The sequence below is a fragment of the Anas platyrhynchos genome, chromosome 10 (genome assembly GCF_047663525.1).
Source record: "Anas platyrhynchos isolate ZD024472 breed Pekin duck chromosome 10, IASCAAS_PekinDuck_T2T, whole genome shotgun sequence".
Lineage (NCBI taxonomy): Eukaryota > Metazoa > Chordata > Aves > Anseriformes > Anatidae > Anas > Anas platyrhynchos.
In genome coordinates this window covers 2,395,248-2,407,752 of record NC_092596.1, presented here as the reverse complement: position 1 = coordinate 2,407,752, position 12,505 = coordinate 2,395,248, and the positions used below count along the sequence as shown (strand labels likewise).

The following is a 12,505-nucleotide window of genomic DNA, read 5'->3' as shown; positions in this document are numbered from 1 at the left end:
TCAACTGGGAAAGGAGATTACTACTTCTAAGCAGAAGTTAGAACTTCATTAGCATTGGCAACAAACCACCGTGACAGTGTCTCCCATCCCAAACTTGACTGTGAACTATTCACCCTTTCCTTTACATTTATGCGTACATTTTGTATATTCCTGCAAATATAAGGACTAGTTCACATACACGTGCTTTAGCCTTGCTTATCAGCAGTGTCCCCCAGATCCATATGCTGTGGATAGGGTTTGGCAGATGTGGGGGCTGGGCTTGCTGAAAGAGAAGCACCATGTGTTCACTCGTGGCTTCTGACCTACTTTCTTCTTCCCAGAATGTAATAAAAACAAGAGGTTCATGTAATGATGGGATTGATTTTTCTGTCCATATAGGTAAGTAAATTGCTGGCATCACAAGTTATCTGTGGCTAAAAGCTGTGACATCGATCTATTAGACTGTGCCCTACGACCTTCAGTAAATGACATCCCTGCCTTCATGTCCACAGCTGGGAAAGGAGACTAATGTGCCCTCGGGCCTTCTCTGAGACCTACTTTTTCCTTCACAGTAAAGAGCTTGGAAATCTCAGGCAAAGGCACCTTAATAATAATATTATCACATTGATGTTGTCAAAGCAGCAGTGTTAGGCCAGGCTCCGCCTGCTTCAGAGATGGCATTTGGCCAGGGGCACCGGCCCCTGCCTTGCACTCCTTCCTGAGGCTGCTCTGCACCACGCTTGCAGGAGCAGACAGGCATCCATCCGATCAAATCTTGTCCAGAAGACCAGGACAGTGGTAGCCACTTGGTTGTAGTTTGCCACACTGGGAGCGGCTCCCAGAACCAGTGGGTCTTGAAGTGATCCCAAAGCCAGCCAGCAGATGTGGTAGCAGGGCAGTCTCCCGGTCCCTTTTCACTCCTGTTGAGTAACTTGCTTTTTAACGGTTCATAAGCTGCTGGATTCATTACCTGCTGTAGAAGAGCTAATTGTGCATGTGGAAAAAAAGCGGTGACGGATGATAATGAAGCTCAGGTTCACACTTAACTACTCCGGTTCATATCAGTGAGGTGTGAATCTATATAAAGGCAGCATGCATTATTCAGATTAAATACCTGCACTGTTTTTAGTATGGACCTTTGTGTTTTTGTGTCAGTCTGTCTGACTTAGGGCTATTAATTTCCCTTGTTAGAGAGCTATAATGTGGTGACAGGGCTGGTATAGTAGAAGAGCATGTGACCTCTGCTGCTGCAGGTCCTTTATAGATGTCCCTGCCTATCCCTGTGGTCAGGATGCACCGTCCAGTTTGCAGCAGTCTATCTGACATCTGCTGCGTGTCCATGTTGCATTTACTACATTTCAGTGGATACTGACCTACTCAAAAGTATATAAAGCCTATATATAGCCTGGACCCAGCCCTGAGACCAGGCAATAGTAACTGGCATTCTTCTGAGTCTTCTCCCTCTTCAGCCCATCAGTCCCATTTGTTACATTAGCACTGTGGTCATGAAATGTTCTCCCACTTGTCCTTGGTTACCGTGGGCATCTTTTCTCTTTCTCAAGTCTCTTGTTTCTTTGTTCCTCTCTCTCTGTTTTGAAGACAGACGTAAAAAATGTGAATCAGTATGGTCTGAAATGTTAAATGTACAGACTGAAAAAAGAAAGAATGTGCAGTTTATTTTAAAAGTAAAATTGATTTAGGTGAATTTGGCTCATGACTGGATTATCACCGGTAATCATCTGTTAAGAGAACATTTTTGTGCTTGACTGCCATGAAATGATTTCCTGGTGCCCATCAGAAGAAACAAAGGTCCAGTTTTGATCCTTTTAACAAAATATTCCATTAGCATGCTAGAGGAGGGAATTTTGAAGAAGACCTGCATGTAGCGGAGGAGGGGGCAGAAAGGGCTAAACTATCTGAAACAGGCAAAGGGCAGCTCTGTAACAGCCTTCAGCTCTGGAGGAAAAGCACTGTTGCTTTCAAATACAACAGCTTCATGACACTCAGCAGTGGAGGAGCTGACACAACGTCACTTTTAGCCAAAGTGTGAGACAGATGTCTACAAGGGTGGAAGGTAATGCAGTCAATAGGATAAGGCTTCCGCCACAAATATTCTTTAGAGGTAAATTTAACCAATGTCAAATAACCCTGTGAGAGGTGCTGGCTTTTGTGGTATCTCTTCAGGCAGTTTTGAGTATGCAAATGAGGAACCAAGGTGTCTGGTCATAGCGCTGTGGGGCTGGGTCTGACAGCACTGAGCTGCTGATGCTGGAGGGTGGAAGTAGTAGGTTGCTCTAATGCCATTCTGCCACTGTTCTGCCACCAACCTGCCACCATCCTTCTGCTGTCCTGCTGCCATGCAGCCACGCAGGGCACACAGGCCCGGCCTAGGTCATGCCACACATCTTGACGCTGGTTCTTGGTTTGGTTATCTGTTGAGGTGCTGGAGCCAAACCTGCTCAAAAAAAGGGAGAATTGCAAGGCAAAATTAAATTAAAAATGTGGATGGCTTGACTTGGCACTTCCTTTGATGATAAGCCCACTGCCACCTGGAGGAGGCAGGTGTTTGGGCGTTGGGTGGTGACAGGCCCAGCAGGAGCTGCCAGCCTGATGGTGACACCGTGGCCTGGTGGCATCAAGCACTGCCCTGTGGGTGCATCGCCTGGGGGGGGGGAGAGAGGCTCTATTTATGTCTGCAGCAAGGGTCTAATCATAGAAAGGCGCTTTAATGTGTCCTGAGGCCTAGATGAAACACTGAAAGTGTTGCTTTTCAGAAAAAAAATATATACCCTTGAAATCCCAAGGAAATGTGTGTGATGTACTTCTTGAGAGCAATATCAAAGAAATAGGAGGTGCAGAGCACAGGGAGTTATTGCAGTTAGGGGCTTTGAATTGGCTTAAATCTTTGCTTTTAAGCTTTTTCTTTTTTTTTTTTTTTCCTAAATATCTCCTTAAAAGTAACACTTTAATGAGAGGGAAAATGTTTTACTGACACTGAACTCTACCAGTGGTGTAGATCTGTCCAACCTTACTCTGTGTGGGAGCATAAATCCTTTGTGTACCAGGCACCTCTGTGGCCAGACCCCCTTGCAGCTGTGACTATTAGGGGCTTCTGGTTTGGTTTGTTTGTTTTTTTGTGTGTGTTTTGTTTGGTTGGGTTGTTTTTTGGGTGTTGTTTGTGTTTTTCTTTTTGAGGCAGCTAGAAAATTGGATAAGCATTTACTCCAAACACCATCTATCATTTCATCTCTTTGTGTGTTTGACCACCTTTAGCCAAACAGCTGTTTCATTGAGTGGAGCAGGTGCAAAATATGGTCCCTAGGGCAGGCAAAAACACCCTGGTGCTTTCCCAGATGCCAAGCCCAGCCTCAGGCTGTGAGAAGCAGCACCAGCCTCACAGAACACAGCAGCATGGATCCTGCACAGATCCCGTCCCCGCTCCCGGGACCTCAGCCAGGCCCTCCTTCATGGACTCTGGCCCCTCCAAAACCAACTTGCCTTATGCATTTTTTTTAAACTTCCTAGCTTGCACATTTTTGTCTACTTAGATCAGACCAGACTGCTGTATTCATTTAGTTAATTTGCTAATAACAAAGTACTGCAAAAGTCCCACTTGGCAGAAAGAGGTGTGGGCAGTGATCATATAGAAGTGTCCTGATTTTTATTAACTAGATCATTCAGAAGAGTAAAATGAAGGTAGCAAACTCTAAAACCTAGTTTATTTGTTGAAGTTTAAAATAAATCTGTGGCTTTATATTTTTGAATCATGGAATTTGGGTTTTTGAATGATGGATGATGATGTTCATTCTTTGCCCTTGAAGCAGGGACCATGCTTTGCTCAGACCATTTGCAGCTCTGAGTGTGCTTGGCACTCATCAGATAACTGTTATTATTAACAGTGCACAGATGTATTGGCAATTGCTTTAAGGAAGGCAGGCCAGCTGGAAAGAGCATGAAAGAACTTATTAAAGACGCATTCCGGTGTGAGTTAGAAGATGAAAAGGAAAAGAAATTATGGTTTATCTGTGTAATTAAAGGCATGCTATACAGAGGAAAACAAGCAGAAGCATACATAGTATCTGCACTATTTTTGAAGCCAAACTACTTTAGCTGGCTGAGAGATTTAAGAGAACCAGTAAAACCAAAATTTTTACCTTCCTTTTGTCCTTTAGATGCCCATTTCCAAATATAAATGGGCAGGTGCATTTGTATTATTTATGTTAAAAGAAGATTAAGGTTGTAGGGACGAGCACCTTGAAACTAGGACACAGCAGAATTAGCATTGCTTATGCAGTCCGTGTGTTGGCCAAGCAATCTGTTTCTATTACGTTTCTGCGTGAGCAGATTGCATGAGTAGAGCGGGCAGCTCCGGCCGTGGTCAGCCCCATGCTGGGGGCAGTGGCGAGCTCTGCACCTCACACAGCTGTGCACAGATGCCCATGGGGCACAAAGAAGGTGGCAGCCACCACACCAGTGACATGCACCACCTGCGGACAGCTCCCAGAGCCCCTCAGGGACACGCCTCCTCCCCACATAGCCAGTCTTCATCCAAGGGGTGTTTGCCATGCAAATCCCTCTGGCTTGCTCTTAGCATCCCGCCCAGCCAGCTAGCTCCTAATGAAGCCACATTGCATTGCCGTCTCTCCGATTTCCTATTGTCAATGGTGCTGATTCTAATTGGTTTGCATTTTTCAGCTCATCAAGAAGGATAATTAAAATAAAATCTGCTCTCTGTCATAGCGACGCTAGCTGGGTATTTTAATCTGAAGAATGGTGAAGGCAGGATTTACTTCCCATGAAATGTTTGCAGGCTGGCTGTTAAGCATTGCATTATTCAAAACACATTAAATTGTCCTGAATGAGGAGGAAACGTGTCTTGATCATCAAGCTGATGGACATTAACAGTCTTCTGCCACAAGTTTGTTAAATTTGAGCTAGATTTAGCTACTGCATGTTTCATTCCCATTCTGCGAGGAAGGCTGTGGACAGGAAACTGGCAAGGAGTAGGAGGCATAAATTCAAGATAAACACAGCCTGGGCTGAAAGCCTTATATAAATCCTTGGGATTTCTGGACTGGAGAGCAATACGGTAAGTGTTACTGCCTTCTATCGACCAAGGAGGGAAGCTTAACTGGTAGTGCCAGATAGGGACACCTTGGAGCCTTGAGGTGGCTTTAACAACTAAGGGTAGTTTAAATCGTACTGGAGGGGAGGTGGGAGAGGGGGAAGTAATGCATTTCTCAGCATTTCCACAGTCACAAAACCTGTGTGCTGATCTAGAGGCTGTTAGCAATGGCTCAGTCTCAAAAAACAGGACAAATTTTAAAAAATATGTACATGGCACACAAGCAGTTAATCAGCAATTACTTCAGCTCATTGCTAATATTTGTGTTTGCCATCTTTTAGGAGAATGGGAAACTGAATTTTGAAAGTTTGATTATTACATAAGAAAGGCTTTTGTTACTGCTATTTATATCCCTCATGCGAGCACCACTGTAAGAGGCCATTAGAGCTGTTCTTGCTTCCTGTATCATAAACCTTACACTGCTGCTGTGAAAAGCAGGCTCCTGCTTTGCTGGGAACATTTAATAAGCAAGCAGCAGTGTTTCCTAACTGTGAGTGAGCACAAAAAACATTGCTGAGGAGATGTGTGGAAAGGAGAGGATGCTTCTGCAGCTGTTGGCCAGGGCTGAGCATCGTCCCCTTGGCTGGGTGGCAGAGCAATATGTGTGAAGGCAAACCCACCTCAGGAAGGCAACCACAGCATTTTTTTCATTGTGACAGAAATTAGTGAAAGAAATGCTTGAAATGTGTCCCCCCTCCCAAGCCCTTCCATGGTTTTGTAGTGCCCAGGTGGTTTTGCTGGTGCAGCAGCCCCAGGTGACACCACGCATCCCCGGTGTCCACGTTGCTCTTCATTTCCCCCCTTTCCTGTCTCCCAGAGATCAAAAATTGCCGTGTATGAGAAAATGTGGTCGTACATGAAGTCAGCTGAGCCCTCCGTGTTCACCAAAACCACAGCGGATGGGGTGGCGAGGGTACGCAAGTCGAAGGGGAAGTTCGCCTTCCTGCTGGAGTCGACGATGAACGAGTACATCGAGCAGCGCAAGCCCTGCGACACCATGAAAGTCGGCGGGAACCTGGATTCCAAGGGCTATGGTGTAGCCACCCCCAAAGGCTCAGCATTAAGGTGGGTGGAATAATATAACAATATCCATGTTGTTATAGTATTCCACCTACCCTGATGTATTGTGTTGTCATTTTCTTTCTTGTGGATTTTGAGGTAACTTTTAAAGTTTAAAAATCTTCAATATTCCATGGAGTTAAATAAGACGGTAAATTACGGTTTTGTTTATTTAATGCATCCATTTTTTTAGTGTTCTCTTCGTGTTGTCCTTTCTGATTGTTTGTTGCTGTTTTAATTTTACAGTTCGATGGCTTTTTCAATTTAAATGGTAAAAGCCGAGTTAACCTGTCATATGTGACAAATGTTAGCTGCATGATGTGGTGTTCTTGTTACTTTTTTTCTCAAAGACGATTTCCCCATCCCGCACACTTCAGTTTTGAGCAAATGTTATCCTCCATGCCACCTTCCAATATTTAACCCTGTATTTGCTGTACAAACATTTTTATAGCTCCACGTTCTGTGAAATTTTAGCCAATTTGTCCTCTTGTGCTCCTTTTTTTATACGTTACGATTTCCTAAGCATTTGTGCATTTTTCTTACAAGTTATGTTTTATCGTTTCAAGAAATGCTGTTAACCTGGCAGTATTAAAACTGAATGAGCAAGGCCTCTTGGACAAATTGAAAAACAAATGGTGGTACGACAAAGGAGAGTGCGGCAGCGGGGGAGGTGACTCCAAGGTCAGCCTCAATGTCACCACAATCGGGTACCTTAGTGGAGAGTAATCGGCAAGGCTGTTATTGTACTCGCCAAGGAAAAAAAAACGCAGATCAAAACCATCAGAATAATTGTGGTGGGAAAAAAAAAAAAAAAAAAAAAAAAGCCATTTGCTTGCCCAGTAGCTCTTGCAAAGAAACCATGTTGTTTATCGTCGGCAGCAGTTTTGGTCGAGCTTGGAAACCTCATTGAACTAACAGAAAGAAGCTCTGTGTCAGTGGGACCTGCGCAGCCAGCACTTTTGGCTGCTCAAGGAGATGCGATTGCACCCATCTGTTGTGTCAAATCCTGAGGATGAGGCTTTGGGACCTCCTCTGTGACTTAGCTGTGGGTTAGAAGCATTGCTGAGAGGCTTTGTGTGTTGGAAGGGGCTCCCTTCCCCTGGACTCTTCTGGAGACAGGTCCTCAGAGAGCCCAACCTGGGATTTGGTGGCAAGACTGGTGCCAGTGGGTTCTGTGGCTGAAGTATGGTCTCCAGAGCTGGGCTGTGTGCCATAGCTCAGGGAAGGACAAGGTGGCTGCTAGATCATGTGCAGTCTGCGGTCACTCAGCACTGATCACAGTAGTGGCATTAGCTAGAGCAGGCTGGATATTATCAGTCCTCTTGGGTACAGGAATTATCAATGAATTTAATTTCAACTATGGAATGCTGAAAGTTAAGCAGTGATGGTGGTCACCCATTAATGGTAAAATACTGGCAATAACAGCAATGTGTAAGGAGTTAGCACTTACAGTGGGTGAAGCTGAAACAAGAGATGTTGTTTGCAGCAATGCAGTGTATTAAAATGATGCAGTAAAGTAGAAATTCATCTTAAGGAAAGGTTTGGGTAGTTTTGCTTAGAGTTACCTTTTATATGACAACTGCCACAGTACACAGGAACAATACACTTGCATTTGCTGTGGTTTTCAAGCATGGTTTAAAACCCCAGCTCTGGTGGCACCACTGACAACACCGCTATTGCCTTTTGTGGCAGAGGTCCCCTGCTGCACCCAGCAGCTGTGCCGGAGCCATGCTCCTGAAATTGATTTAAGATCTTGCCCGTTGCAGAAGCTGAGTGCACTTTAGTACTGCCAGCCCTACCCTGTAGAGCTAACAGGCAATTTCAGGTGAAGAGAAGCTGTAGCTAGGACAGGTTGGACTTTCTTGCTCACCTTGGTACAGGAATTACTAAGGAATTTAATTTCAAATACATTGTTATACTGAAAAGTACTGAGATTAGTTTTCACAGTGACACTCTTACAGCTAGTAAATCCAGTTCCTTAAGGAACAGTAACTTCTGATCCCCCTTATAAAAATGCTTCAGCTTTGGTCCAAGATCAATAAGAATAGTATTTTCAGTAAACTGCAGTTTCAGACAATTACTGCAAATTACTGCTGTGTTCTATTAATAAGAGTTGCTTACAGTTGGTTCCTTTGAAGTTACTCAGCTCCTCATCTCTGATATTAGCAAAAGGAAGGAAAAAATCTCCCATTCAGGCTTGTTCAGTGCCTGCTGTTGCAGTGCTCAGCAGCAGCCTGCAGATGAGTACGAGCTCTTACATGTTTTTTAGCTCTGCAGCTCATCCTTCATGCAACGTGTTTATATAATGTTATACTTGCTGGTATATTAAATGTTTAATATTCTCCTGGGATCCAGCACTGTGTTGTCTAATACCACCTCCATGAAAGCAAACCCTTTGTACCAAGCAGCGTCAATGAACTTCATTGCTGCAAGTTCATTGAATTAAAAGCAGTCAACTAACGCTTACAGCCCTGAGGAAACTGAGAAGGATTTTGAAAACGGTCAAAATTAGGAAAGGGTCATCCTTCTGCTTCTGCTTGTGCTGAAAGTCCTTTGAAAAAGAGTAATACCACCTATCAGCAAGCTCTCGCCCTGCTCAGTAGATGCTGGGAGAGGTACACCAGGACAGAGTGCCCAGCAAGGATAGAAGAGTGAACATGAAGGGCAGGCAGGGAAGGGGTTAGTTGTTATTTCTAGCAATGGCATATATCAAAGGGCTTTTTTATGTCAAAATGGCTTTTCCTTTGAGGCAGTGTTCTGTAGGCACTCAATCCTGCAGGCTCAAGCTGTGCAGCACTTGGACAGACAGGCAGACAGACATATGGATGCCTTCCCGGCAGATCACACTGATGTCCTCAGCCATCGCAGTGTCGTGGCCATGCCATCCTCAAGCCCTTCCATCCACCCTGCTCCTCTCCCTTCCATCCTCCCTCCAGATCCTGCACTGATCTCATCCCATCCACACAGCTAATTGCTCATACCAGCGTGGCTTTATGAGTAGAGAATTCCATGTAAATTGCTTCAGGGCTGTTCTTTTTTCCCTTTTCCCTGGGAGAAGGCTATACCTGGGGGAACTGAGTGAAGGAGATGGCACCTGGGGGACCAAGTCGCTGCTCGGTGGGTGCACGTCATGGGGAGGTGATGCAGAGGGTCCATTGCTTGCTCAGGGCAGCTCTCTCTACCGACTGAGCTGACAGAGCCCCTCTCTCAGCTTAGCCAGTAGAGGCCCAGGCTTGGGGAATAGCTGCCCTGAACTGGCAATCAGCCCTGCCTGCTTCCTGCAAACGAACTGCATGCAGAAATGAATGGTGGTGCCAGCATCTTAAGCAGAGCTATGAAGCCAGGGGTAAGTATGCCACCTGTTGGCCTGTGCCAGTGCCCACCAACAAAGCATGAAGGACCCCGGTCCCTCTGTGTGTCCTCCCTGAGCTTTGGTGTGCAGCTCACCTGTGTCAGGGCATCAATAATGCCAAGCTGTATTTGTGAGTTCTCTTCTTGCTGCTACATGTTCATGGCCACTGGAAGATTCACCAGTGACTTGAAATTTCAGAAGGATTTTGAGGCTTATGGTAGGAATTGGAGAAGGTATTGAATGGCCTTTCAGAAAGTTTCTAAACCTACTCCATGACAGGAACTGTGTAAGGTTAGTCCTATGAGCATCCAAAACTCCTGTGGCCACTTGTAATTGAAGACTAAAGAGACTGAGCTAGTTCTCAGATGACAGTTCAGTGCCATCACGATGTGCCAGCTCAGGCGGGCACAGCAGGCATGGGGCTGCCCCGCAGCATCCGGGCTTCCCTCTGTCAGTGCTGGGTCTTGCTTAAAACCAAAGGGAGCCATGCTCCATCCATATGTGACGTTAATACGTGTAGAGTGACTTTGCTGACACAGGCATCCTGGTACATGCATCAAAATTTGCCCATTTTTCTCTCTTAAATGAGCATGAATTTAGTTATTTAGTTTCATCCATTGGCTTCATGGCACAATTACACTGTATTCACAATCTCTTATAGGTGTCACCTGAGTCTGATATTGTGAGAGAATGCAGAATAGCAGTTATTATTAAAAAAAAAATAAAAGTAAAAAAATATTCCAGGAAATACGTTACAGCTTATTACCAGTTTGGAAACTAATTATTTTGTTTATTATACAATCCTATCATCCCAGAGCTGAGTGATGGCTGAATAGGAATTTAACAAGAAATAGAAAAAATGAGATGTAGACAGCAGGATGAGTGACTTTAGGGAAACTAATTATTCAGTTGCATAGGAACAATTTTCTGCTAAGATTAATTGCTACATTTCTGCTGTTGATACATTTCTTGTATTCTCGTACCTTCACAGGAACACTGAATGACAGCCAACACAGGAGGAAATTGTTGGAATGTAGCATTTTACCAACTTCACGTGGCAGGGGCCCTTGCTAATTATTTGACTTAATTTCTCTAACGTATTCTTTTTTAGGTTGATATCTCTTTTGGAAGGCATCAGTGAAATGATACATGATGCAATACCACTACATTTTTTGGCTGTTTCTTTTTAATCAGAGGATGACTTTTCCAGAGAGCTAGTTGAATTCTGTCCTCTGAGCCACACATCATAAAGCATCGCATTTCTGAGTCCTTCCGAGATGAGAGCAGGGCCATTAGCAGATGGGATTCATTTTCCCCATTTCTCAATGGTATTTTGCTTTGATACATTTGCGGTACAGCAGTTAGCATTTGTGGCATAATTTTTTAAGTGGCATATTTTTAGAAGAAATCTGTTAGGCATCAATTTAGATGATACCTAACATCTAAAGAGCACCACCGCCAAACGTGTAGTGCTTTATAGAGAACATCTGGGGAAATGGCGGGCTTAAAAAGATGCAGCAGAGTTTATTTGACCAATTTGTTTGAAATTATGTTCATCGGCATGAATTTACTTGTTACTCGTTCTATAGGCCTGGGTTATGATCTGGAAAAAATAAAATGGCTGGTCAGAGCCAATGGTAGTAGCACAGAGCTAATTCATGCTCAGACCTAGGAAAGTAATAGGAAATTATTGTATTGTGCAAATGAGTGACAAAGCAAAATAATAGTTTAAAAAGCGAAATAATGCTTTCAAAGGAAGGCATTGAAATATGTGTTCAATTGACAGCTATTATTTCATAGCAAATTAGCAAATAAAACTGTGTATGTTTTGTACCAATAATGAAGTCTTAACACTTTAAGAGCTCAGTGGAGCATCTCATTTAGAGCACTGCCAAGAAGGGCAGACAGCCTGCCTTGGTTTGCAGAAATGTCTGTCCTTTGAGGATGGTTTTGGGAGGATGCAATTAGGAGACTCAGGACAAGGACTAAGGACAAGCAGGTTTCCCAGGCTAGGAAGGAGCTAGTGGAGTCAAGGCTGGCATCTAAGGATTAGGAACTGCTTCGTTTTGCTTGTGTAACTTTGGTGTAGCTGCCATGGGGACTTGCTTTGCTCCCTTGACATGGAAGTGTGCTTGTGCGGTGCTGACTGCAGCAGAGCAACTGCACGTCCTGCCTTCACGGCCGTAGGAAACCTTAGTGAAAGGCTTGTGATTCATGCCTTCATTTTGATAATGCCTGTGGTGCTTAAGAGTTATTTTCCATAAATTGCTTGCATGAGTCATTTATCCTGCACTGTAAGCATCAGGATCAGAGGAGCTGAGGCTTGGTTCCCTGGGACTGCAGAAAGGACAAGGGAAAACCAGCAACCTCTCCAAGGTGGAGAGCAGGGCCCCTGCCCTGAGCATCTGTATGGGTTTCCAGGCTTGCCTGTTTCCTCTCCATTGTTAATGACTGTCATATAAAATACAAAGGGAAAAATAAATGCCTTTCTTTTTCTTCTTCAAAGTAATTCTAACCTTACAGCACTGAGCTCAGATGGACACAGGCACTTGTGCGCTCACCAGCGCTGTAATCGTGCTTGGGACATGTCTGGTTTGCACCAGCGACGAGGCTGTTCGGTGAGGGCCTTGTGGGCTTCCGACTGTGCAGCACCTGCCCACAGTCGCCTGAGGAGCTGGGAGCAGGAGCTGCAGAAGAGGCCATCACAGGAGGAAAATAGATCATAGAAGACGGGGGGAAAAGTGGATATGTCTAGCAAGAGAAAGAGAAGGTGAGGGGATAGCCTGCACTCAAGGTAAGTTGAGTCTCTTGCTTTTATCACCCAGGCTAGGAAGGATCCAGGTAAACCCAGGAAGGGCCCACAATGCTGTTGGAGGCACTGTGGGCCAGAGCGTAACGTTAAGCATCTGCCATCCTGCTGCTGAGCCCTCCTGGGCTGCTGCGCCACCTGCCCTCGCCGCAGCCCTATCTCAAGTCTCAGGCACTGCTAC

At 44.8% G+C, this 12,505-nt stretch overlaps 1 protein-coding gene across 6 annotated transcripts in view; it reads left to right on the top strand.

Moving 5' to 3' along the window:
* The window catches only part of GRIA3 (glutamate ionotropic receptor AMPA type subunit 3), a 151,143-nt gene that overhangs the window by 127,065 nt on the left and 11,573 nt on the right, over positions 1-12,505 (top strand). For 3 of the 6 annotated variants that reach the window (XR_011811650.1, XM_013102054.5, XM_027465325.3), the window contains 2 exons: positions 5,922-6,169; positions 6,730-6,844. Coding sequence is in view for 5 of the 6 variants with exons in the window: in XM_013102054.5 (XP_012957508.2) it covers positions 5,922-6,169; positions 6,730-6,844 (363 nt within the window). In the remaining variant the exon portion in view is untranslated. The remainder of the gene's footprint in view (positions 1-5,921; positions 6,170-6,729; positions 6,845-12,505) is intronic. The other 3 variants (XM_072042897.1, XM_027465322.3, XM_027465323.3) reach the window with 1 other exon arrangement.